This window comes from Castor canadensis, chromosome 13 (assembly GCF_047511655.1).
Source record: "Castor canadensis chromosome 13, mCasCan1.hap1v2, whole genome shotgun sequence".
In the NCBI taxonomy this organism is placed as follows: domain Eukaryota; kingdom Metazoa; phylum Chordata; class Mammalia; order Rodentia; family Castoridae; genus Castor; species Castor canadensis.
The window spans coordinates 34704540-34732176 of record NC_133398.1 but is presented as its reverse complement, the minus strand read 5'-3'; the positions used below and the strand labels follow the sequence as shown (position 1 = coordinate 34732176).

The 27637-nt window shown below is 49.3% G+C and overlaps 1 protein-coding gene across 2 annotated transcripts in view; it reads right to left on the bottom strand.

Annotated features, from left to right (window-relative positions):
• The window catches only part of Coro2a (coronin 2A), a 53278-nt gene that overhangs the window by 11929 nt on the left and 13712 nt on the right, over positions 1-27637 (bottom strand). For both annotated transcript variants that reach the window (XM_020180809.2, XM_020180806.2), the window contains 2 exons: positions 16017-16217; positions 1751-1867 (listed from right to left, as the gene is read on the bottom strand). In XM_020180809.2, coding sequence (XP_020036398.1) covers positions 1751-1867; positions 16017-16217 — 318 coding nt within the window. The remainder of the gene's footprint in view (positions 1-1750; positions 1868-16016; positions 16218-27637) is intronic.

Sequence of the window (27637 nt, the reverse complement as noted above, 5' to 3'; positions counted from 1 at the left end):
CAGGCCTCTTCCCCCTCCTCTGCGGCATCTGGGAGGGACAGTGGCAGGTGAGAGGGGTCTTTAATAAAGACCCTTCAGGGAGCCTTCAAAGCATGTAAACAGGGCAGCCAGGGCTAGACCTGGTATCCTGCAGCAGCCCAACACTAACAGGGCCACACTCACAGGCTGACTGTCCCTGTGGTGAAAATGTCCTTTAGGTTTCTCAGCAATCTCCTACCTAGAAACCGAAAACCAAGTTCTTTCCTTTCTTCCTTCCTTCCCCCCTCTCCCTCCCTCCCTCCCTCCCTCTTTTGATTCCTCCCTCTTTTTTGAGACAAGGTCTCACTATGTAGCCCAGGCTGGCCTTGAGCTCACAATCCTGTCTCAGTGTCTTGGGTGCTGGGATTACAGATATGCAACACCACACCTGGCCCTCTTAGGATTTTCTGCCTTGCTCTCCTGATAAGCTGGTCTACTTCCTTTGATCAAGCAGTGAGCACTCTGGAATACATCCTAGTTTCCTTTTTCCCTCAGCTGCCAGGCAGCTCTGAGCTAAATTAGGAACTCAGTTGCTACAATCCTATACTTCCTAGTTTCTAGTATTTCCTCACTTCCTCCATCTGTGGCTCTTGTTTTGTTTTCATGTTTTGAGTCAGGGTCTTGTTCTATTGCCTAGGCTGACTTGGAACTCAAAATCCTCCTGCCTTAGCTTTTTGAGTGCTTAGATCACAGGCGTGCGCTGCCCACCCCGCTTGGCTGTGGCTGTTGCTCTTGAGGGAAGTGCCACAGCTCAGTGGAAACAGAATGGGCTCTTGAGTCAGGCAGGCCTCATGTGAAGCCAGCTACAAGCTGAGTGACTCTGGGCAAGTCACTGCACCTCTCTGGTTCTTGGCTTCTCCATCAGGAAAAATATTCTGCCTTGTGGGATTACTGGGAAGACTGAGTGCAAGGATACACGTAACGGCCAGGAGTACAATAGGGTCACAAGAAATCGGCAGCTATGAATTCTACTCTATTGTAATCATCTGATCACATCTGTGATCTGTTTTGAGCCACAGCCACTGTGTTTTGGGTCTTTGCCTCTTGTCCCTGCTGGCCTCAGATGAAGATCCTTCTCCCTCTGCTTCCTGGGTGGACGGGATGGCAGGCACATACCACCATGCCTGGCTTATTTGTTGAGATGGCATCTCGTTAAATTTTTTTCTTTTGCTCGGGCAGCCTCAAACTGTGATTCTCCTATTTTCACCTCCGAAGTAGCTAGGATGACAGGGTGAGCCTCTGCACCTGGCTGAGATCCTAAGTCTTAAAAAAAAAAAAAACAAGCCCCAAAAAACCCCCAAGCTTTTGGGTTGTTCTGTTGTTCATACCCATCCCTCCCCTCTCACTGTTTACTTCTCCGCTGTGGATGAAGGGGCTTGACATTTTCTGACCACAGTAACGATGCTCCTCACAGCATTTTTCAGTCCCCCCGAGGGTGGGTGGGCTCTGCCACTGGAACAAGAGCCTCACTGGTCTTTATTAGATGGGTAGACGCTATTATGCCCACTTTACAGGTTGGGGAAACTGAGGCTCATAGAGAAGAGGCGTGCTCCCCCAAGTCCCATAGCCCCTAGAAGGTCTCTGCAATCTCTCACCCCCTTCCTATGTAGGGACCTCACCGTGGCAGTGGAGGAGCTGGGGTTGGGCACCAGAGCCCGGTAGACAGCCGCTCACCTCTACACCCTCACCCCACTCTTCCCAAGCAAGGGAAGCACCTCACGTGGACACTCACCGTGGCATCTTCAGAACAGGAGGCGATCTGGAAGTCATCAAAAGGGTTCCACTTGATGTCTAACACGTTCCCTCTGTGCCCGCAGACCTTGGGGTAGTGGGGGTCCAACTTTCCCGTCTGTAAAACAGTGCCCAGAGGGTTGAAGAGAAGGCTAATGTGACTTTAGCATCTGACAGTCATTCATTCCGTCAGCAATCACTGAGTAGGTAGGAAAACGTAAGGGACAGAACTGAGTGCAAACTTAAGCCTGACCCCCAACCCTGTGTGTCCTGGGGAGTCACTTCACTTCTCCGAGCCTCGGTCCTCCTTGGGAAATTGGAGGAAACAACAGGTATTTCATGGGTGGATGTGAGGAACATAGGAGCAGAGGTGTGGGAAGGTCCAGCTGGATGCCTTGCTATGGGTGGGTGTTCAGGAAAAAGGCAACCTCATGTGCTGCTGGGGACGCACAAGCAGCCTTTTCAGAAGACAGTCGGGCAGTGTCTCAAAGATTAAACACAGAGTTACCATGTGACCTGGTAATCACACTCCTAGGAAAAGTAAAAACAGATCTCCAGGGATCTGCTCACCGATGTTCATAATACAACTGTCTCTAACAGCCAGAAGGTGGAAACAACCCAAATACCCATCAACGGATGACTGGAATGCAGAAAATGTGATGCATTCAGACAGTGAGATATTATTCAGCCAGAAAGGAACAAAGTACTGGCAACAGACTACAACATGGAGGAACCTTGAAAACATGCTAAGTGAAAGAACAGACACAAAAAGTCATGTATGTACTGCCAGGTGTGGTGGTTCAGACCTGTAATCCCAGCACTTGGGAGGCTGAGGCGGGAGGATCAGAAACTGTGATTTTACTCAGATGATATACAGATGTCGTGTCACTGCTCGGGCAGGTGAACCCATCTCCTGGTACCTGGTATACAGAGCCCTGACTAATGCCTGTGAGAATCCCAGAAGGAGACAGTTTATGGATACAAAAGGCAATTAGTGGTTCTTTGCGGCTAGCAGGAGGGAACTGATGAGATGCTGCTAATGATATAGGACTTCTTTTTGGAATAAGGAAATGATCGTGAAGTTGGATGGTGCTCACAGCCTGGTGACTTTACTAAGATCTGTGCACTGGTGCATGGAATATCAGTAAAAAAAAAAGGGGTTTTGCCCTCCCTCTCCCCCTTTCCTGCTGACAACTGTCCAGAATTCCATGGGAAGGACACACAGTTCCTACAGCCCATGTCATAGCCCGAGGCTTAGATTTCCACACAGACTTGGATTTCCAGGGCATGGGACAATCACACCAGCAAAATCACAGAAACCTGGGACTGGCAGTGGGCAGTCCAGTCCTTCTGTACATCACATTACATAGCTGTGCAGAGCCAGGACCAGGGACTCAGGATCCCTGCCTGGCGATGCAGCTGCTGCATACATCCACCAGACTGGCCTCAGGTCCACTGGGACACTCCCGACCGTCGTCACAGCTACAAGGAAGAGAGCTAAGAAGAAAATGGGCCAAGTCCCTCCATTCAGCAAATGTTCGTGAGGTATCGGGGGCAGGCTCTAATTGAGGATGGATGGCATGGAAGGTGGACACAAGGCAGTCTTTGACATTGTACTTCAATGGTCTCAGGTGTGTTGGTGGTGGTGGTGCTAAGGATCAAACTCAGGGCCTGGCACATGCTAGGCAAGTGCTCTACCACTAAGCTACACCCCATGCCCTTTTTCTTTTATTTTGAGACCGGTCTCAAATTGTCTAGGCTGACCTTGAACTCAAGAGCTTTCTGCTTCAGTCTCTCAAGTAGCTGGGATTATAGACACACATCACTACAACCAGCTTTGGTCTCAGGATCATTTTTTACAAAGGAATTTTCAAGAACATAGTGGACTCAGTGGACTCAGGGAGGGTCACTCAGTCTCCTCTCCTTTACCTCCCTACCTGCAGAGAACATTGCAATTTTTTGTTTATTTTGTTTTGGTGGTGCTGGGGATCAAACCTAGGGCTTTGTGCTCCACCACTGAGCCACACCCCAAGCCAACCTCTGCGTTTTTGTGAGATATCCTGGGACTGAACAAAGACACCTGGTGGTCTCTGACCTTGCTTAATACGACTGTACCTGGGCAGCTGCCATGAACATGGAGACAGGGCTTCTCAGGTTACCATGGGCAAACTAGTAAAGGCAGACAAGCTGGCCCTGACTCCCTGGGGTTATGCATGCATTCCAGTGCCTTGCAACAGAGGAGGTAGTCCTGGGCTCGCCTGGGCAAATAGGCATGTGGAGTGGATCCCATGCTGGAGGGGAGAATGCTATAACTGACATGACTTGACACATTGAAAAAGAACTTTAAGTTCAGTAAAGGTAGCGTTGCAATGTCACACTTGCTGAAGCTGAGGTTATGTAAGAGAACATTCTTTTTTTTTTTTTTAAGGAAATGCAAAGTATTTTGGGGCAAAGGACTAAGATGTATGCAATTTACTCTCAGCTCAGAAAGATAATCACACACATACATGTTCGGAATTTGGACTTGGGTCATTTGCTAGTGATGTGTGCAGAGACACCATTTCTTTCCAATGGTTCCGCCTCCTGCACAGGTGAGAACAATGGGCCCCTGAGCAGGGAAGAGAGGTGCGGGCTCCCTGCCTCCTCCAGAGGGACAACAGCGGTCTGCTCAGGTCTCCAAGGGACCATCCTGGCCGCCCAATTCCTCATCCAGCCTGCAGGCCACCTGTACATTGTCCTCAGGGTAAGCTTTCTAAAATTAAAATCTGCATGTTATGCACCTGCCCAAATTTTCCAAGCCTCTTTTTCCTGTGAGAAACGTGTGAATAATGGTCTCTTCCTTGCAGGACTGTTGGGGGCTTCATGAAACGTTGTATGCCAAGCCAAACAGCGAGGCACTGTAGTAAGTAACACTGTCACTACACGAACACATGTGCGTGTCTGTGCATCAAGGTGGAGAGAAAACCAGAAGTAAATGCTCCAAGTGTTAACTGTGGTTATAAAGCTGGATGGTGGGATAATACTTTTTTTTTTTTTACCATCTTCCTTGTCCTTTTTTGAAAGCAATGCCAGTTTGCCAATTAGGAGGGTATTTAGTAGGCCGTGGCGGCACATACCTATAATTCCAGTACTTGGTAGACAGAGGCAGGAGAATTGTGAGTTAGAGCTCAGCCTGGGATACAAAATGAGACCCTATCTCAAAAAACCTAAAACAAAGCAAAACAAAATGAAGTGTTTAAAAACAAAACTACAGATTTTCTATAAAGGTGGGTCCTGCCACGATTAGACACATCATTTTACAAAAGCTCCAAGGGCTCTCAGAGACCAGGAGTGGTGAGAACACAGCCCAACTCTTTATGCTGTACCCATGGCAGGCGTTACCAAGGATCACAGCACTCTGGCACTTGGTGAAGCCCAGAATGGGGAAAGAACTCGCCAAGGTTATTGGGAATGGGAGGGGCAGAGCTGGCTTTGAGCCCAGGCCTTTGTCCCTAAATGTGAGCCTGTGGTGTTACCTACTGAGCAACAAGGGAGTGCCAGTCTTCTCTGAGTCAGTGTCCTGACACCCACCCCCTCTTCCTGCACACAGCCTTTCCCTGTACTTGGACCATTTCCTGGGCCAAAGAGCATAGGTAGTACCTGCCCTCTTGCTACAGGCTGAGATTGTTCTTTATCTTTTATCTCTTCTATCTGGCCCAGTGCCAGGCCCTGATTTTTGCCCTGCAGGTTTCTCAGGAAGAGCTAATTGTCAAGACTGGCCTTGGGCTGACAGGAGGCAAACTGCCCAGGAGGCCTCTCAAACCACCACATCCCCCACCAAGGCTCAGGGCAGCTCCACAGGGATTGCACTGGCCTTGCTCCTCCAGGCCTCCAAAGTAAAAGGCTCAGCCCCACTCAGCTATTCTTCCTCCTCAGCCTCAAAGGACAGGGGATGGCTGGGCCCCTCCCTCTCTACCCCTCCTCCCCCCAGACATTAGCCAGTCTGATGAGCCAGAGCTCTATCTATCACTGTGCTACTAAAAGTCTGTCAGGCAGGGACATTTGTAATCAGGAGGTCATTTCCACCTTTCTGCCCATTAGGCCAGGGACAGGAGTCTGATTTACAAGGACACAAGCTCCAATTAGGGAGGTTATGCCTGCCCCCTCCCAGACCCCACAGAACCCTGGCTACGTGCATGGACCCAGCTGCCCAGCCTGAAGGGGCACAGTCTCCAGGGGGCTGCCCTGGGGCAGAAGGAGTGGACAGGATGGTGACTCCAGAGGACAGAGCCAGATCTCAGCTGCCAGGATGGGAAAGGCTGTGAGGTCACTGTCACTACCCTTATCATGTACCCCAGAATGGTTCCTTGTCATCTTCCTACAAGTGTCATCTTCCTGCCTCCAGTGAGCCGAAGGTGGAGAGTGGGAGGCAGAGGAGGGAGGAGAGGCGGAGGGTGGTTTCACAGTGTAGAAAAGGTCAAGCAAGCAGGGTGACCTCTTGCTTCCTGGGGCTGATCCCCTGGCTTCACCACCTGGGACCTCAGCTGTCTATACCTCAGTTTCCCATCTGATGGAATGAGTTCATACAGGAAAAGCCTTGAGCTTGAACTCTGTTCATCAGAGCCAATCACAACCACCCAAGTTTATTTCTGTAGCAGTCTTGGGTGTGGACCCGGGGCCTCACACCTGCTAGGTGAGTGCTACACCCAAGTCACTGATTCTTATAGTTGCTCTATATGTTTTGGGGGGCCGAAAGACACACCTAGTGAGAAATTTTATGTGTGTGCGGGGCTCCTATCACTTCCAGAGGAGGCTGAGAAGAGTCAGTCTGCCTCTGAGCATGGCTGTGAAGTGTCCCCTCTCTGCCCTTCTCCAGGCACCTGTGGGGTATCCACCTGGTCACTCGGTTCTCTGGCCTGTTCCATGCCCAGCAATGCCGCAGGGCCCCTCTCAAGGCTCTGCCTGCCTGTACCTCCCTCCACACCTTGTAGCAAAGTCCACAGTCCTCAGCACTGTGGGGTGGCCTTGGCATAGGCTGGGTCTAGAGTTAGGAGCCTAATCTATGTCCTCGAGACTCAGGGTGGGCCTCTCTCTAGACCTTGCTGTGGGCCTTTGTCCCTGAGCTCAGACCTTGGTTGCCAAGGCTGTGGGGTAAGTTGTGAAACTTGCCCTTCATCCTCCTGGCAGACGCTTGCCATGTGCAGGAAGGAGGCACCCTGCCAGAGGTCGTCCTCTGGGGCCTCAGACACTATCCTCTGAGAATAGCTTCCAGAAGGCTATGGCAAGGCCGGGCATCTTCTAAGCCTCTGTTCCTTGACTCACTGCATTAAGGAGCTGTCCGCTTGCCCTCTCCTTCCGCATGTCTGTGCTGGCTAAGCCTGGCGTGGATTGTCACCCCTGGTCACCAACCAGGAGTCCAGTAAATAAACAGAGTCAAACCCCAGAGCACTGGGTGTGTTAAGTGAGAAAAGGCTATGAGGCTGTTCCCATCTGGGTCCTTGCCTTACTGCTCAGGGTGACCTTCCAGCACCTCCCAGCATCTGGAGACCAGCATGCATGGCTATCCCTGGATTCACCACAGTAAAAAGCCTGTCTGCTCAGGTCAGTGTGAAGAGACGGGATGCACAAGTGTGTCTTCCCCTCTCAGCCTTGAGTGTCTGCTCAGAAATACTGGATGTGGTCACTTAAAAACCCAAGACATGGGCCTCGTCTGGACCTACAGTAGATGAACTGCAATCAGAGGCATTTGTGAGGGAGCTAGGGACATTTTCACATGAAGCAGAAATCGGATAGAACAAGGAGATGCTCATCAGGTTGTCAGGTAGGCTATGTGGCTATGTGAGAAAACGTCCCTGGTTTTTTCCGAATCACATACTGAAGTATGTGTCAGTAAAATGACAGAATATCCACGATTCACTTCAGAATATTTCAGGGGAAAAATATGAACTAGATTCAGCCTTGCTACTGAAAACCGGGTCTGCAAACCAGCAGCACTGGAGTCATCTAAGGAGGCCAGACATAGCAAATGGAAACGCAGGCTGAGTTGGGCATGGTGGTGCATGCCTGTAATCCCAGCACTTGGGCAGAGGCCAGCTGGGCTACATAGTAAGACCCTGTCTCAAAAACAAAAGACTGGTGGAGTAGCTTAAGTGGTAGAATGCCTGACTATCAAAAACCAAACAAACAGGTGCTGGTGGAGTGACTCAAATGGTAGAGCACCTGTCTAGCAAGCATGAAGCCCTGAGTTTTGAATACAGCCCAAAACAAAAGTAAAACCCAGAATGTCCAGTTAAATTCAGATTTCAGATGGTTCACAAAGAATTTTTTTAGTATAGCAGATTCCATGTAATATTTTATTTATACTACAAAATTATTTGTGAAAATACTTTGACGGTTTCTTACAAAACTAACTACTTTATGACCCAGCGAGTGCTCTCCTGGACACTTCCCACAGTGACACAGAGACTGTTTTGTGTTCTCATCAAGACCCATGCCTGGACGTTTGCACAACTTTACTCCTAAGAGCCCCAAACTGAAAACAACCAGATGGCTTGTTTTGTTTTGTTTTTGAGACAGGGTCTCACTACATAGCCCAGGCTGGCCTGGAACTCATGATCCTTGGCCTCCTAAGGTGGAATGGGTGTGTCACCATGCCCAGCTAATCAGATAGTTTTTAACAGATGAATGCTTAATAACCCATGCCACACCCAGACCACAGAATTCTACTCAGCAATGAAAAGGAACACACTATTCACACATGGAAAAACCTACATGGATTTCCAGAGAATCAACACTGAGTGAAAAAGGTCGAGCTTGTACTCAAGACAGTGGCGTACTTGCCTAGCATGGGCAAGGCCCTGGGTTCTATCCCCAGTGCCAGAAGTAAAAATAGGTAGAAAAAAGTCAAGCTCAAAAAGTTACACACTATTGGGCTCCATTTATATGACATCCTCAAAATGGCAAAAAGTATAGAAATGGAGGCCGGATTAACAGGCATCAGGGGTCACAGATGGAGTGGGGCAGGGGAGGTGGCCAAATAACAGCAATGGACAGGTCTGTAAGGTGTCACTGTCAAGATCGCAATACTGTACGGCAGAACTGCACGATGTTACTATGGAGATGCTGGGTAAGTGGGGAGGGACTCAGGATCTCACAAGTGCTTGTGAATATGCAACTGTCAAAATAGAAAGCTTAACTACACAGGAAGAGTGAAAAAGTTACTCGCTGTTCATCTAAGATGCAGTTAGCCGGACATCCCGGGCTGGAGCCCACAGCTGCAGGAACCTGTTGGAAACATGGGTTCCCTAGCTGCACTGGGGACCCACTGGATGGGAGTCTGTGGGACCACTCAGGTGTGAGAGCTGACCGGTGGCTGTGAGCTCCTGTTGTGCCTGCAGTCTTAAGCGTCTAAGAGGTGTCCTGTGAGATTTCCAAAAGGCCAAAGCAATCAGACATTTCAATTTCACCTAAGATCAGGCTGGGCAGGACAACTGAGTTTCCACCCTTCACTGGCTTCCCACTGGACTCAGAAGAGCCCAGCCTCACCATGACCTAAATGGCCTTGACAGTCCCAGCCTCACCTCCCACCCACTTACCTAAGTGAGGATGCACAAACACACCAAACCTATTCCCGCCCCAGGGCCTTTCCACTCATTATTTGTTCTGCCTGAACACTCCCTTGAAGCTTCAAGTAGCTGTGGCCTTCTGCCAAAAAGCCATCTCCCAAGAAAGGCCTTCCGACATGGTCCTTTCTAAACTAGGCCCGTCTCTCTACCTGCCTCCTACTTTGTCACTTCTCCATCAGTTGTTCCTATGTATTTACACTTGTATGAATAGTTTGTGCAAGTTAGAAACTGAGAGCGTTCTGAAAGAGTATGGGTAATAAAAATCAAGAAAAACCAATTAATCAATCAGCCAACTGAATTCATTAAGAATGCAGTTCCTGCAGGGGGAAGGGGGGAGAAATGACCCAAATATTGTATGCACATATGAAAAAAAAAAAAAGAATGCAGTTCCTTAACGTATGAGGCCAGCCTGGCTTGAGACCCTATGTTGAAAATACCTAATACAAAACAGGCCTGGTGGAAGGCTCAAGTGGTAGAGCACCTGCCTAGCAAGCATGAGGTCCTGATTTCACCACCACCCCCTACAAAGAAAGAATGCAGCTTGTTTGGTGGGCACCCAGAGCTTAGAAGAAACAAGCCGCCTAAAGGGTGGTCAGTGCTAGGGCCTCCCCAGCTCTGACTCAAGTCTCTCCAGAAACCTCATTTGCACTTGTCCCTCCCCAACTTGAAAATGCCATTTCTCCAGAGCTCAGCTTGCAGGTCTCACCCTGACATGCAAGGCCCCTTTCACCTGACCTCAGTCCACTTCTCCCCCTCTCAGATCAATGATTTGTCTGCATTCTTCCCCAACACTCCCTAGATGACCCACCTCCACACCTTTGCTCAGGCCCTCACTTTGACATTTCTACCCACCCTGTTTATCCGGACAAATAACCCCGCAGTAATTTGTTCAGTCAATAAGAATTTATGAGTACCAACTATGCACCCACAATGTAACATACAGGCAAAGTACTGTTTCTCCCCACCGCCACTCTACGTACACTAGGAGGTATGAGCACAAGAGCACAAACAACTCTAGCTCAAAGTAGTCAGGGTACAGGGGAAGATGTCTTAAGAAAGGAGAACATAGGCTGGGCATGGTGGAGTACGCCTATAATCCTAACTACTGGAGAGGAGGAGATTGGGGAGATTTTTTTGTCCAGGCAAAAAGTTAGTGAGACCTGATCTCAACCAATAAAGCTGGGTGTGGTGATACATACTTGCAATCCCAGCTACACAGGAGGCTTTAATAGGATTGTGGTCCAGGCCAGTCTGGGCTAAGTGTGAGACCCTACTTGCAAAAAGGGCAGGAGGCATGGTAGAGCGCTTGCCTAGCACTCTAAGTTGAAACCCCAGTACCACACACACAAAAAAAGGAAAATGCTACAGAATTTTGGGAGAGGAAAAAGTGTCTATCCATGAATATGGTATGCATCTCCGTTTATTCAGGCCATCTTTAAAGTAGCCATTCAATAGTGCTCTGTCATTTTCCCCTCTGAGTACTGCATGTTTATCCATAGCTATCCAATCCTCTCTTACTCTGCAAATGTTCAACTACCTGCTGTAAAGGCTCTGGCACTTACAGCGTGCTCACTCTTGCATTGAGTTTAATATGCTCCTGCCTTCTAAATGCTCTTATTTTTCTAATAATTTGTCTACAAGTTCTTCTGAGTTTCTTGTAGACAATCAGTTTCTTGTAGACAATCATATATGTAACCAGAGCAGTTTTAGTTCTTCCTCTTCCACCCTAACAGTTTCAAATTATTTTTCTACTCTTACTGTGCAGGCCATGACTTTTCAGAAGGATGCTCCTAACGTCCTTCCTTCATGAACCATGTCTGCATATTTACCAGAGACCAGAGTTCACACCACCACTAATGGGCCCAAATGACATCGTGTGTCCCCATGACATAATGAACTGAGAAGGGACGACATCAAGTATGTGATCTTGTTGTTCCAAATATATAAATGAGTCAAATCGTGAAAGAATCTGCCAAACTCAAGTTTGGAAACATTCTATGAAACCACTGGCTTTTACTTCTTAAAAATGTTAATGCCAGTGAGGAGGAGGGCTCAAGTGGTAGAGCACCTGCCTAGCAAGCACGAAGCCCTGAGTTCAAATCCCAGTACCCCACACACACAAAATGTTAGTGCCAACAAATAAACACTTAGCCAGATGCTGGTGGCTCACACCTGTAATCCTAGCTACCCAGGAAGCACAGATCAGGAGGATCAAGGTTCAAAGCCAGCCCTGAGCAAACAGTTCATAAGACCCTATCTCAAAAATACCCAACACAAAAAAAAAAAAAGGGCTGCAGGCATGGCTCAAGTAGTAGAGCACATGCTAGCAAGTGTGAGGCTCTGAGTTCAAACCCCAGTGCCACCACTCTCTATGTGTACACACACACATACACAAATAAAATGCAAGTTTGGCAAAAATCTTAGTAACAGATAAAAGAATCAGGAGAAGTTCATTCAACTGTATTTGCAAATCTCAAATGTTTCGAAATGAAGTTTTTGAAATGATGCTTGCAAGGTTATATAACGCCTTCTATCACTGGCACTAAACCTGTGATATCTGGACTCTCCCCAAGGGGTCTGCATTAAAGGTTTAGCCCCATAGAGGTGCTACTGGGAGGTGGTGGAGTCATTATAAGGTGGGACCTACTGGGAGGTCTTTAGGTTATTGGGGGTGTACCTTCAATGGGATGGTAGCCAGATGTGGTGGTATACACCTGTAACCCCAGCATTAGGGAGGCTGAAGCAGGAGGATTGGGGGTTTGAGGCCTGCCTGGACTACATAGTAAGACCCTGTCTCAAAAAAGAAAGGGGTTTGCAAGGCCCTGGTCCCTTCCTTCCTCTCCCTTCTGCTTCTGGGTGATGAGTGAGCAGCCTTGTTCTGCTGTGTGTTTCCACCATGATATATCACCTCACTGAAGGCCCAAAGATTGTGGACTGAAACCTCTAAAATGGTGAGGCCAAACCATCCTTTCCTCTCCATAAGTTGACTGCCTCAGGTATTAGTCATAGTCACGGAAGCTGACCAACACACCTGGTTTGCTGAGATTTTTCTTGTGGGTGGGAAAAAAGCATTTATCAAATGCTTTTTCTGCATCTCTGGAGACTGGCTGAGTTTCCTCCTTTCATTTGTAAATCTGATGATTTGCCTCTGTGGAGTGAACACTATTAAGCCACCCTCAGTCTCTGGAATAAGTCCAAGTTGATCTGATGTATCTTTTCTTATTCATGGTTAGATTCCCTTTGCTAATATTTTGGCACTCATCTTCATGAGTGATGTTGATCTACTTTTGTGCCTGTTCTTGTCTGGTTTTGGTGTCACAGTTACACTGGCCTCTCTGAAAAATGAAGAGCATGGTCCCTCTTTTCCTATTCATGGAAGAGTCTGTAAAAGATGAAAGTTCTGTAGGAACTGTAAAGTCATCTAGGCCTGGAGTCGCTCTTAAGTGCATGGATATGTGAAATACAACAAACCCACAAAAGTACAGAATGTACATGTAGACCCTAACGAACTATTAGGGAATAAGTCACAGCCAACTTGACTCCAAGGTCAGGAGGCCTCTAATGAGACACTTGCCAATTCCCACAGCTCCCTGCCCCAGGGGAAACCATTATGCTGGCTTTTGTGGAATCCCCTTCCTTGCTTTTCTTTAAAAAAAAAAAAATTACCACTTAATTATGCTGACCTCATCATATAGTTTAATGTAGGCTGTTTTTTTAACTTGAGGTAAGTAGAATAAGACAGCTTGTAATTTGTTCGGTTTATTTCAGAACAGGAGATTCAACCATGTTCCTTCTTGTGGTTGTGTACATTCAGCCGTGTGGAGATAATAATTTATTTACTGAGTTCTTCAACATGTGGCTTTTCCAGTCTTGCAATAATACAACCAATGCTCCCATGCAAATTCTGACACTTCTGTTCCTGTGCACACCAGCCACACACCTAGGAGTGGGATTTCTAGGTCATAGGTATGCTGTGTTCTTTGTTGTTTATTTCATCTATGTTAGGCAGCTTTCTATGACTGTGAGAAAATACTTATGATAATCACCTTAAAAAGAGGAAAGGTTTCTTTGGGTTCACAGCTTTGGACGGTCAGTCTATGGTGGATTGGCCCTGTTACTTTTGGGCCTGTGATAAGGCAGCACATCGTGGCGTGGAGGGGGGCTGGACCAAGTCGTCTACCTCATGGTGGCTGGGAAGCAGAGAGAAAGGAAGGGGCCTGCGTCCCCCAAGCCCTTTCAAAGTCATGCCCTCAATGACTTACCTTCTTAAAGATTCTACCACCTTCCAATAGTGCTGGGGAACCAAGTGTGGTTGTCGTATGTAATAATACTCTATTCTTTTTCATGGTGTCTATCTTCAGTACACATGGGCTTTTGTGAGGCCCTTAAGATTCAAACTATAGAGCCAGGCATGGTGGTGCATGCCTATAATCTTAGCACTCAGAAGGCTAAGGCAGGAGGATTGCAAGTCTGAAGCCAGCCAGGCTACATAATAAGACCCTGTTTCAAAAAAACAAAAGGAGCTGGGTGCCGGTGGTTCACACCTGTCATCCTAACTACTCAGGACGTAAAGATCAGAAGGATGCAGCTTGAAGCCAGCTCAGGCAAATAGCTCTCAAGACCCTATCTTGAAAAAACCTGAAGGTGTAAGTCCTGAGTTCAAACTCCAGTACCGCAAAACCAAACCAAAGAACAAAGCCAAAAGAATCCAGACTAGAACAGAGTTCTTTCTTTGTTATGCAAATATCCCTGATTTCTCATTTCCATTCCACAGCTTGTCCTTCCTTTCTGGTATTTTCTTTGAGGGAATTTTTTTATTGCTCAAATTGTTAAATAGTTGTAAGACTAGTCAGGCTTTTTTCTTTTCTCTTTGGCGGCACTGGGATTTGAACTCAGGGTCGTATGCTTGCTAGGCAGGCGCTTTACCACGTGAGCCACTCCCCCAGCTCAGGCTATGTCTGCGTGAAACATGTCCTCTTGTCCATGTTTTCAAATTAGTGTCTATTCTATTCCAAATCCGCTGCTCCTGCTCTCCTGCCTTTTGGCTCCTGGTGTTCCCTTCACTTCTCTCTTTTACCCTCGGGTCAGTTTCTGGTAGACAGGGGCCTGTTCACTAGTTTGTCTTTCAGCTTTCTTGGCATTTTTCTGTTCTCTTTCATTGACTTCTGCTCTACAAACTGTCTTTGGATTTTTATCAGTTGGTATTCAACCTTTTAGGTTGAATATTGACTTTTCAGTCTTTTTCTAACAGAAACATCAGTATAGGAGTACGTTCCCTGCATGCCAAAAATTTTGTGATACATTTCTTTATCACAAGCATTTTTAAACCTCTACTCTGTGTGGGCTGGGGATGCACTCAGTGGTGGAGCACTTGTTCTAGCGTGCACAAGACTCTGGGTTCAATCTCCAGCACTGCAGTAATAAATAAGCAAATTCCATTTGATTTCCTCTTTAACCTGTAAGTTATTAAGAAATATGTTTGCAAAGGCCGTGTGTGATAGTACACACCTGTCATCCCAGCACCTGCCTAGCAAGTAAGAAGCCTGAGTTCAAACCCCAGTACTGAAAAAAAAAAATTAGAGAATGAGTGGGAATTTAACTCTTCTCATGTGTTACTGATTTCTAAGCCAAATGCATTATGATCAGAAAACCTGGTCTAGACAAGCACTGGCACCTCACAGTTGTAATCCTAGCTACTCAGGAGGCAGATATCAGGAGGATCGTGGTTTGAGGCCAGTCCAGGCAAAAAACGTGAGAACCTATCTCAAAAATATCCATCACTAAAAGGGGCCAGTAGAGTGGCTCAAGTGGTAGAGACCTGACTGAGTAAGTGTGAGGCCCTGAGTTCAAACCCCAGTGCTGCCAAAGTAAATAAAGAGAAATCTTGGTCTATGGGATTCTAGTCTGTGTTTATAATGTTAACTGCTGAGCCCTTTAGGGGTCCAGGTTTGGCACTTGCCAGTTCCTCTGAGTCTACTTGAGGTGGGGTACATGCCAGAAGGCTTGGTGCTCCTGTGAACTCCCACTTCCTGACCTGAGTCTGTGCGCAGCCTCCCCCAGAGGGCTTCACGGCTACTTCTGCTGTGAGCCAGAGGTACCAGCAACCCTCCAGCTGTCCAGCCCCTTCAGGTGCTCAGCTTTATATCCTAGAAAGATCTGCCCCTGAGGTGACTACATCAAGCTGTCACTTTTTGGTGTGGGAAATACTGGATATGAGCACTGGGACCTGGTCCCACCCATGCCAATACCACTTTCCCCAAGGACAAGCCCCCGTTGGCTAACCACTCACCTCTCCTGGTGAGTGGTTCTGGCCGAGGGTTTGCTTCCCTTTTTTCATAGCTGGGCAAGGTGGCTTTGGTGATTTTCCCAGTTCCATGCGAGCCCAGCAAAGCACTGGAAATTGTATTTTATGTAGGCGAGAACTTGCAGCATTGTTTTGCAGCATGAAAGGAGGCCCTAGGAGCACCAAGGCCAGCTCTGGAGGCTGAAGTCCCAGGACAGGCTGATTTTCTCCAGAAGGGAATCAAGGCTCAAAGAGATGAAATGATTTACCCAAAGTCACACAACTAGCATAGGCACAGCAAGGGCTTGGATCACATCCAGGACTAGAAACCCTTCCTGCTTTCCTTCTGTTAGGGCCTGGGGATTACCAGGTGTGCTTACCTGGTTCAGGGGGATGACGAGGAAGGCCCCACCACCAGCACACTCGGTGACAACTGCAATGAAGTGGGGGTTCACAGCACAGAAGTGGTTGTCATGGACACTGCGGGTGATGGGCACCGAGTCGTAGCAGTTCTCCTTGCTGGCTGGTTTGCCGAAGACATGGCGGAACTTGGAGCTCCGGTACTGGGGGTGCCATGACATCTACCAGAGACAAACGGGACAAGAGGCAAGAAGCATGAGGCTCCTGACTGTGGGACATGTGGAGATCTCACCTTGAGAATACAGTAGAGGAAGTGAGCACAACAGTAACCTGCTACAAAGGCGACCAAGCGAGCCTCTGTACACTCAGTGAGATGAAGCAAGACGGTGTGTAACCACCATGATCTGTTTGCTGATATGTTAAGGTTTTTCACCCCTTCGAGTGGGATCACAAAAAGGGAGAGAAACCACTGGGAACTGGCCACATTCCCCCACCCCTATTTCACCAGATAAGCCCAAGCCCAACTAAAAGGGTACCAGTGTGCTGTCTGTAGCAGGCCGGCCAGGCCTCCAGATCCAGTTCTGTTTCTTACCCACTGGATGGGCAGTGACTTAGCCTCTGGAGGCCTAGTTTTCTTGTCTGTACAATGGGATAACAACAGTACCTGTTATGAAGCTAAGTGTCCCCCCCTCTGGAAAGGGGTCTGTTGGCCTCCAGGGATGAAGTTGGTTGGTGGTGGAGCAGCCCAGGAAGGAAAGCTAAGAGGCAGGGGTGGGGTGGCCCTACCAAGGCCAGCTGTCCCTCTGAGCGTGCACACGAGCCATGCGCACCCATGTGAATCCTGTGCATGTGAACACTGCATTCACCAGTGAGCTTCAGGGCCCTGCACTCTCTGGGCTGTGCACTCCTGGACCATGTGTGCTTGGCTCCAGTGACTCAGTCATCAGAGAACCAGAGTTTCACTTTCCCTACAAGCAGAAACCTGCCTGCTTGTCTGTCAACCAGGATGGGTGTGAGCCAGGTCCCAGCCCAGCAGTCTCCTCAGGAGGGGAGCAGGGCAGGGTGTCCCCCATCTGTGGCTGCTATCCCTGTGCGTGCTCAGTGGGCCCAGTGCCATGGGATTAGGCTTCAGGGGATGTGAAAACCCCACCCCCAGAAGGATTTAGTGATCCTTGGGTTTAATGTGTTCTCAAGTTCACTTCTTAATGCCTAGTGGTGGAGAGCTGGGCCTGTCCCGCCCCTTACAAGACCCCTTCGAGGCAGATGGAGGTCATTGCCCCGACTCAACGGTGGGAAAACGGGGTGGGGGTGGGAGAGGAGGAGAGGTGGGCAGGGAAGCGACTTGACTGAAATCACTGGTAGCTGCAGTGCAGCTGGGAAGGGAAGGCTGAGTCCTGCATGCTGCTGGTGTGGTGGTGTGTGTGTGAGAGAGGGAGAATTTTTCTGCCTCTTCCCAGAGGCCTCTCTTCCTCGCCCAGCTCTCACATCACTGCAGGACAAGGGTTCACTACAGGGTGGCTGAGCCTGTGCCCGCAGTGGGTGTGGTGCTCACCAATCCTCCGATTACTCATTAGCCTCACTGTGGTAGCCTCAGGGTAGGAATGAAATTACCCCATTTAGTCTTTGGCCACCGGGAATGGGTCGGATCTGGCGCTGCCAGCTACCATCATCCCAGTGTGAGTTTGTGGTTTCACATCTAATTTATCCAGTTTTCTTTTCTTTTTTTCCTTCTTAGCATTTGACTTTGTGGATGTAGAGGCTCGTGGGAAGGTCTGAACCACATCTGTCAGAGCCTCAGTTAACAGAGGAAGAAGATTAGAACCCCAAGTTACCCACACAGTTTAAAATGAAAAAGGATGTTGGGTAGTGGTGGTTCACCCCTGTAATCCTAGTTACTCAGGAGGCAGAGATCAAGAGGATCCCGGTTCAAAACCAGCCCTGGGCAAAGAGTTTGTAAGACCCTATCTTGAAAATACCCAACACAAAAAAGGGCTGGTGGAGTACTTAAGTGGCAGAGTGCCTGCCTAGAAAGCATGAGTTCCTTAGTTCAAACCCCAGCACTGCTAAAAAAAAGAAAGAAAGAAAAGAAGAGATTATTAACCCGAGTACAAGAGTAAAGTCATTCTACTTAGCTGGGTGTGGTGGTTTATGCCCGTAATCATAATCCTGTGGAAACCAAGGCAGAAGGACTGAGAGTTCAAGACCAGCTCAGGCTACACAGTGAGACCTTGTTTCTAAATAGCTAAGTAAGCAAATAAATACATAAGTTAATTAATTAACTTTAAAAAATCCTTCACTGGGTATGGGGTTCAGGCCCTAGCATGCTCTCGCTCCTCGGGTGCATTTGGGTGTCATCACCAGCGGTCTTAAAACTCTCAGGCCTTGCCCCACATCCACTGAACGGGGCCCAGCACGCTGTGTTTCCCCATGGCTGAGCGGCCAGGCTGAGGCGCTCTGGTGTGATGCGTTGGTCAGCTGGCAGCACCTGAACTGGCTAACCAATCTTGGTCTCATAGAGATGATGCCCAGGATTCAGGGCTGCCGAGGACAAAGCTGTAGGGAGAATCCAGCACTCCTCAGGAAGCGATCTTGCCAAAAATATGGAATTACAAAACTCTTAGAAAAAAACACATGGCAAAAGTTTTATGACCTTAGATTTGACACCAAATGCACAGGCAAGGACAGGAAAATAAACAGATCTGACTTCACGACCACTAACTCTTCTGTGTCACAAGGATGCTACCAGCAATAAAAGGGCAACCTAGGGGATGGGGGGGGCGGGACATGACACCTGCAAATCGTGCACCTGGTAAGGAATGGATACACAGAACACAAGACAGAGCCCCTGAAACCCAGAGCAAAGAAGACAGTCCGATTAAGGGCACAGCAACAGACATGAGGACGGGCTTCTCCAAAGAAGACGCAGCAATGGCCACTAGGCCTGTGAGATGCTCAGTGTCCCTAATCATTAGAGAAACGCCAGTTAAAACCGCATGGAGATGCCACCTCACACCGATTAGGGTGGCTATCGCCAATTTTCACTTATTTTTCTTGTTGCTAGGGATTGGACCTGTGGCTTCCCCACACATGCTAAGCAAGCACTTAAAATCTCAGCTATTTCTCGCTCTCCCTGACCCCCGCCCCAGCTTCTTTTTCTGTAGTGCTGGGGATTAAACCCAGGGACTTGTCCATGCTAGGTGAGTGCTCTACCACTGAGCTACACTCCATAGATGGCTATGATAAAGACAAAAACCCAGAAAATCATGAGTGCTGATAAAGAAATGAAGTCAGAATCCTGTGCACCGTTGGTGGGACTCTGAAATGGTGTAGGCACCAGGGAAATTGTACAGTAGTTCTTCAACAACAACAACCACAAATTAAAGATACAATTTCCACGTGATCCAGCAATTCCAGTTCTGGACATATATCCTAAAGAACTGGCAGCCATGTTATTCTCAATACCAACAAGGAAGCAACCTAGATGTCCATCTGTACAGACGTACAGTGGAATATTATTCAGCTTTCAAAAGGAAGGATGTGCTGAGATGTGCTACAACATGGATGAACCTTATGCTGAATGAAAAAGCCAGTCACAGAAACTCTAGGATTCCACTTCTGTGAGGTAGTCAAAATCAGAAACAGACAGGTGGGCTGGGCAGGAGAGCAGCGGGAGTGGATGGGGACGGTGGATGAGGAGTTATGTTTCAATGGGTTTAGTTTTGGTTTTACAAGATGAAGAGTTCTAGAGATGGATGGTAGTGATAGTTGCACAAGAACTTGAACTCTACACTTGAAACAGGTTAACATGGGTGTCGGTGGCTTCATGCCTGTAACACTAGCTACTTGGGAGGCAGAGATCAGGAGGATCGCAGTTCCAAGCCGGCCCCTAGCAAATAGTTCTCAAGATCCTATCTCAAAAAATAGCCAGCATAAAAACGAGCTGGCAGAGTAGCTCAAGTGTTATGGCACCCGCCAAACAAGTGTGAGGCCCCGAGTTCAAATCCCAGTACCACCAACCCCTCCCCCACATACAAAGCAAGGTTAACATGGCAAATACCATGCTATGTGTAACTTTAGCACAATAAAAAATGAAAAGTGTGCTGGGTGCTGGTGGCTCACGCTGTAATCCTAGCTACTCAGGAGGCAGAAGCCAGCCCAGGCAAATAATTCATAAGACCCTATCTTGAAAAAACCCATCACAAAAAAGGGCTGTCGGAGTGGCTCAAGCAGTAAGAGCATCTGCCTAGCAAGCATGAGGCCTTGAGTTCAATCCCCAGTGCCACCAAAAAAAAAAAAAAAAAGGAAAAACGATCTGGTTTCTTCAGCTGTTGGGCTGAGAAGATTCATTAGTGTTTTCTTTGATCTTGGATACACTCCAGGTTTCCACAGTAAGACTGAAGCAAGAAAGCCATGTGTAGTCCACAGTGGCACCGGCACTGCTGCCTTACTGCAGTTTCAACCCTGACTCTGACTGCTCTGCTCAACAGAAGTCTCTAGACCCCCATATCTCCTAGACTACAGGTAAAACTAATCAAAACCAACAACAGGTGTGGTGGTGCACACCTGTAATCCCAGCTACTCGGGAGGGAGAGGTAGGAAGATCGGTTCCAGGCCAAGTGCAGCAAAAAACACAAGACCCTATCTGAAAAAAAAAAAAAAAGAAAACAACAAATTAAAAGCAAAAAGACTTGGGGGTGTGGCACAAGTGCAAATCCCTGAGTTCAATCCCCAGGACTGCAAATTAACAACAAAAAGTAATCAAAATGAAATTAATCATAAAATTCAGCCCCCCCCCAGCTGCATTTCTGGTGTTCAGTTGGCACGTGTTGTCACGGGTAGAGTGTAACGATAGAGCAGGTCCTCCCAGTGAGGTTCTGTTCCACAGCACTGCTCTGCCATTGCCTCTCTCTGACTTTTGACAAATTCCTTAATGTGTCCATTTCCCCACCAGTAACATTGAGCATGGCACAAAACTACAGTAATAGCTACACTTACACTGCTGGTATCATGAGTTATGAATGCTCCCCACAGGCACTGTTGTTAATCGACTCATTTTTACAGACACAGAAACAGGCACAGAGAGGTTAAGTAACTTGTCTAAGATCACACAGCTTAATAGGAACGAGAAGCTAAGCTGTTCAGAGCCAGGTCCACACCATCTCACAGGGCTGCCCTATGGATTAAACAAGGGAGCCCACACAGCACAGGGAGTGATTCTTGGCTCAGCGTATGTTAGCTAGTGAGACTGCTGTGGTCCCAGTGTTTACAGAACAGTCAGATTTGGTTTAGTCAGATCTGTGCCAAAGGTCCACAGTTGGGACAGGGGGGAAAAAAAAATCCCAAATTAGAAAGTTCAAAGAAGGGCTGGTGTTGTAACTCAGAGGTAGAGAGCTTGCCTAGCATGCATGGGGTCTTGGGTTCCATCCTCAGCATGGAAAAAAAAAAAAAAGTTCAAAGTGACTGCTGAGCGCTTATGAAGGCCCAGGGCCCTGCCACTCACCATGACAGGGAGGAACAGACTGCGCAGGTGAGAAGCTAGGAACAGTCCCTCCTGGTCAACAAGAATCTAAAGAGGGCACCTGCTGTAATTCTTGGAGACTGGAGTTATGGAGGGGACTGGAGGGGTGGGGGGCTGGGAAAGACGTTTGGTGTCTCCATCAGCACAGTTCAGGCAGTGGGGACCCTCGGTTGCCTCGAACACCCCAGTGCAGGCAGAGACGAGCACAGTGCAGGCAGAGACGAGCACAGTGCTGTCCTCACGCCCCCTCTGCCTTTGCCCAGCCTGCTCTCCTCACCCTCCACCCTCTGGTGCAGCACAGATGCCTCCCCACAGGCCCACAGGAAACGCAGATTGGCAGGTAGCAGCCAAGCCCTTCTTCCTGATGAGATTAGGCCTGAGGGAGTGCCTGTGCCTACATCTGACACTGCCCAGAGCCGGTCCTGAGGCTGGGCACCTCCCCAGATGGCCTGCTCTCAGCAGGCCCTGCTTCAAAGCCACCTGCCCCAATGCCTCCCTCCAGTCCTGTGGGGCCTGAGTAGCTGCTCTCTTGGGGACTCTGTTTCTCCCCCACATTTGTGGGCCTTCTAGATCATACTTCTTCCTGCTCAGAACAAAGGCCTTACCAGACCTGGGTGGCTCCCCACCTCCTGTCACACACACACATGCCTGCCCTCTCCCCCTGAGAGCATCGTGCTTTCTGGACACCCTATCTCTGCTCCTGCTCCTCTGCCTGGAACCAAGCCACCCGGGTGAAGTCCACGCAGACACTAAGCTGGGCTCTCAGGGTGCCCTTTCCTCTACGCTCCCCCTGGACCCGACTCCAAGAGAAGCCCCTCCAGAAGTCTCCCCATCCTCATATTCAGGGAGGTAGTCCAGGGGAGGGCGAGAGGCCTCGGGTGCAAGTCTCTGTACTCGGCAGGCGTCTTACCAGGACACCCTACTCTCTACCCGCAGCATCCTGAGGACTAAATGGGACGGAGCATACGAACTACCTTGTACACATCTGTCCTAACGAGGATGGATGTGCCCTTATTCCCTCCTCCCATCACAGAACTGTCACCCCACAGTGGCCTTCCGTGCTGTCCAGCACACTCAGACCTGGGTGCCCAGAGCAAAGCTGGAGGACTCCTGGCTCCAGCTTCCCTCCCTCCGTCTCCCCACCCCCACCCCCAGACACTCAGAGCCCAAGGGCTGGGGCTGTCCCTCTTCTAGTAGGTGTTCTGGGCGGGTGGGGTGGTCCCAACTCTGCCTCTGGTCTGCTCTGTGCCCTAAGGTAAATCCCATCCCGTCTCTGGGGCTCCATCCATACAATAGCAATACCCTGCCTGCCCACCTGTCAGGATGAAGGGCAGAAGGCTCTGCAGCCCACAGGTGCCAGACCCAAACACTCCTGAGGCCCGTGAGGGCAGCGGGCTGTCCGCCTGTCAGCTGCCCACTCCTCCAAGGGCTGGTTCCCTGCCTGCAGAAACCTTCTAGAGACCCAGGACACAACTTCTTCCTGCTTATTCCCCAAACCAGGCCCCAGCCTAGCTCCACACAGCTTTATTACCCACGAGCTCCTTATCTGGGAGTTTCGGGCAACAAGGGTCACCGTGGAGTTTCCAAGACGCCCCAAGAGGCTGAAACCTGGAGGCTCCACCTGTTGTGCCCTGTCCAGTTCCTGCCACAGAGTTCCAGATCTGCCTTTCGACGGAGAGGGGCACTGAGGCCCAAAGAGAGAGGGTGCCTGCTCAGAGTCCCCAGGGGAGCTCCACTCCTAGGAAGAGCACTGGCCAAAGGGTCCTGCATTCTACTTTGAATGGGCCCCCCAAATCAGCCCTCACCACCTGTTCCAGGGCCCTGAGTCGGTCGCCAACATCACGGTGTCCTCTCTGAGCTGACACCACGCTGAGCACTGTGGCCCAGACATGAGCGTCAGAGAGAGGCAGGCAGAGAAGCAGCAAGTTTATTCAGGGCGAACAGGGCTAAACAGCAGACGCAGCAATGCGGCCCAGGAAGGGCAGGAGGTTTCCCATGGCGCCTTAAGGCTGAGTGGAGCAAGCCAGCAGAGCGAGAGGGAGGCAGCACAGGCAGGAGGCACTGTGCCCGGGGACACCTGGTCCAGCAGGGTGCAAGGCAGAGTGTAGGGCCCACAGCGTGTGATCACGGTCAGGGTGGGAAGCAAGTACCTGGCCAAGTGCAGGGAGCCACAGGGCCGCAGCTGGTGGGGGAAGGGAGAGCCTGGCCAAGGCTCTGAACGCTGGCCTGCTGGTAGGGTCCTAGAGACAATGGGGGACATCAAAGTTTGTAACCAGGAATGTAATAGGATCAGAGCTCAAGTGGGCTTGGCTCCTGTCATTAAAGAGGCTACAGCGTTTGGCCTGGGAAATTTTCTTTCCTCAACTTTGGGCGGTACCTAAGGAAGAAATAACATCAGCTTGGTGGCTGGAGGTGCTGCGGGACACCGTGAGGAGAATTCTCACAGCCTCCTTCGGTGGACTTAAGGGAACAGTGTGACTACCCTGTGACCCGAGTCCCCAGACAGGGCTGTAGAAGCCCAGCAGCTCAACACCCCATCTCCGCACTCAGCCCCCACAGAGGAGGGTGCTGCTTCTCCCTCACCTGCTTATTTCCATGGAGACAAAGGCAGCTGCTCAGCCTTAATCAATTCCCCAGATAGGGCTGCAACAGCTGGCAGGAGAGGCCAGCCTGGGAGGCCACCTTCTGTCGGTAGCCCTGGGCTCCGCCCGAATGGGTCTTATAGGCTGGGCCTGCAGGCGGGGAGGGCTCAGGGCCAAACTGTTCCTTCTCCTCAGATTTCAAGTGCCAGCAGCAGGGTTTGAGGATGGAAAGAGTGCATGAAACACGTCCGTGGCCCCAAGGGCTGGCTGAGAGGACAGTGCCAGCCCACCATTCCCCCGTGTTTACAGCAGAGGCCCCTGGATGGCTGAGTTTGCATTAGTGACCAGCTCCAGGGGCCACTCTTGAAGACCCACTCTCTACCACACTTTGGGTCACCACCAAGTTTGTTCCTCACAACTGCCCTGGGGAGAGGTCAACGATCCCCCTCCCCCATTGTGTGGATGCAGCCTGTGGTGCTCAGCTTAGGACTCTGGAGTTGTGTCTTGGAGGTCACAACCTGTCACCAGCAGCCAGCCCCCTCCCTGCAGATGCCACATGCTCTTCCTGACTCGGGAACCTCAGGGCTGTGGCTCTGGGCTTCTGACACATACACTGTCTGCTAGCTTGCAAAACTCGAGGTCCAGTCCTCTGTCTCCTCATGGGCTCTGCATCCTTCCAGCTGGCCAACTGGAGGTGGGCGTGGACGGAACTCACTGGCTATTACTTCTGTCCCACAACAGTTTTCCCATCTCAACAGCAGGCATCCAGTGCAGAGTCAGAGAGCTCTGGATGGTAACTTCTCAATAAACAGTCACAAGCAGTGGGCCCAGCCTAGGACCAGTGAAAGATCTGAGGATCTTTTGAAATTTGGTTGTGGCTATACAGGGTTTGAACTCAGAACCTCACACGTGCTAGGAAGGTGCTTTACCACTTGAGCCACGACTCTAGTCCCTCTCGCTTTACTTGTTTTTTTTAAACGGAGTCCTGAGGAGGGCCTGCCTCAGACCACAATCCTCCCACCTTTGCCTCCCATACAGCTGGGGATTACAGGTGTGGACCACTATGTCTGGCCTTGAGGGTATTTACTAAACTTCTCTGTGCCTCAGTTGCCTCATCTGTAAACAGGGTCAGTAACAGAACCTGCCTTACCGGGGAGTTGTAAAGATCAAATGAGTTTACTCATGCCTGGCTGGGGAGAGCTCTGTGTTAAGACTCCTGTGTCTAGTCCTTTTTTCTTCTACTTTTTTTCTTTTTGGAGATACTGGGGCTTGAACTCAGGGCCTCTACCACTTGAGCCATGCTCAAATATGGAATATTTTTGTGTATGTGATATTGGGGTTTGAACTCAGGGCCTACTCCTTGAGCCACTCCTCCAGCCCTTCTTTGTAATGGTATTTTTTGAGAAGGGTCTCAAGAACTATTTGCCCAGCCAGGCTTTGAACTGAGGTCCTCCTGATCTCTGCCTCTTGAGTAGCTAGGATCACAGGCGTGAGCCACTGGCACCCAGCTCAAGTATGGAATTTTAACACTGAGCACACACTCAGTGTTAGCACATGTAAGCAAAGCCAGTAAAACACACAGTAGGCTGCTGTGAATTCAAGATTTCCAAATCATGTGGGGATAGACACATGACAAAGTACTTGAATTTCATGCTCAGACATGGCTAGGATGCTATGTAGATTTCACCACAATTGAAAAAATAAGGGCACAGGATTTTCTGAATAAGACTCCAATTGCCCAGGAAACAAGAGTGAGAATCCCATAAATGGGATTGCACCAAATTAAAAAGCTTCTGCACATCAAAGAAAACACTAACCAGAATCAAGACAACCCAAGGAATGGGAGAAAATCTTTTCCAGCTATTCAACAGATAAAGGGTTAATCTCCAGAATACACAAAGAGCTCAAAAAAATCAAACAACCAAAGTACAAATAATCCAATTAATGATGATCAAATGACTTGAAAAGACAGTGCTCAGAAGTACAAATGGCTAACGAAAATCCTTGGCCATAAAGGAAGTGCAAATCAAAACAGCATCGACATTCCATCCCACCCCAGTCAGAATGGCTAACACAAACACAAATGCAGGTAAGGTGAGAGAAAAAGGAACCCTCGTCTACTGCTGGTGGGATTATGTGAGCCAGTGCAACCACTCTGGAAAACAGTATGGAGGTTCCTCAGAAAACCAAAACTAAAACTAAAACAGACCTGCCTTATGCCCCTGCATTACCACTCTTGGGCACATATCCAAAGGAGTGTAAATCAACCTACAAGAGACACACCTGCACACCCATGCTTATTGTAGCACTATTCACAATAGCCAAGCTGTGGAATCAGCCTAGGGGCCCAACAACTAATGAATATGGATAAAGAAAATGTGGGATATCTACGTGATGGAGTATTATTCAGCCATAAAGAATGAAATTATGTCATCTGCAGGAAAATGGATGGAACTGGAGATCATCACATGAAGCAAGATAAGCCAAGTTAAAAAAGCCAAATACTACGTTTTTACTTGTGTTGGAATGTAGACCTAAAATAATGATGATGATAAAAACGGGACGTAATGCTAAAGGGGGATTGATCAGCAGGAGGCGGGGGAAAGGAGGGGATGAGTAGGATCAAGGTGAATGTATATAGGCATAATGAATAGGTAGCATAATGAAAACCACCACTGTCTGAAAAGAGGGAGGGGGCAGAGCTAAGGGAATATTTTAGAGGGGGTGAACTTGGTCAAAGTACACTATGCATATCTATGGAATTATCCCAATGAAACCCCCTTGTATTATTAATGCATGCTAATAAAAATTTTTCCGACCTGGGCCGGTTCACCCCTCCTTAGGCAACCTGGTGGTCCCCCGCTCCCGGGAGGTCACCATATTGATGCCGAACTTAGTGCGGACACCTGATCGGCATAGCGCACTGCAGCCCAGAACTCCTGGACTCAAGCGATCCTCCTGCCTCAGCCTCCCGAGTAGCTAGGACTACAGGCGCGCGCCACCGCGCCCGGCAAAAAAATTTTTTAAATAAAGAGAAGAAACTAGGCAGCACCCCCAGACATCACATGGCCTTCCCTTACTCCTTGTTGGAGGCTAGACCCCCTCCTTCCACCTGCTACCCTGAGCATCTCCCACCCACCAGGCCTGCCTGACTCTGGCCTAGCTGATTCCCGTGAGCCCTCAGTGCCAGGGGCTGGGCCAGGTGGCCCCCGTGGCTGTTCCCCTTTGCAGTCCTGGCTACTCAGGGCTTCTCTGCCAGAGGGCAGGGATCCTGGGGGGTGGGTGAGCAGCCTCCCCCAAGCCCAGCCAGAGGGGTGGTTTTTCCCACTGCCTTCCCCTCGGCATGGCGAAGGAAGGGACTGGCTCCAGTGCCCCTGCCTGCCTGTCAGGCTGCGGGAGAATGGAGGAAAAGGGGCCTGGGTCCTTTATAACATGTGGTGATACCAGAGGGGCTGTGACGGCAGCCTGCAAAGATTAGGGACATGGTCAGGAGCCTTGGTTCGTTCGTCTGTAAAGTGGGATGGCAATAGGAGGTGACTTG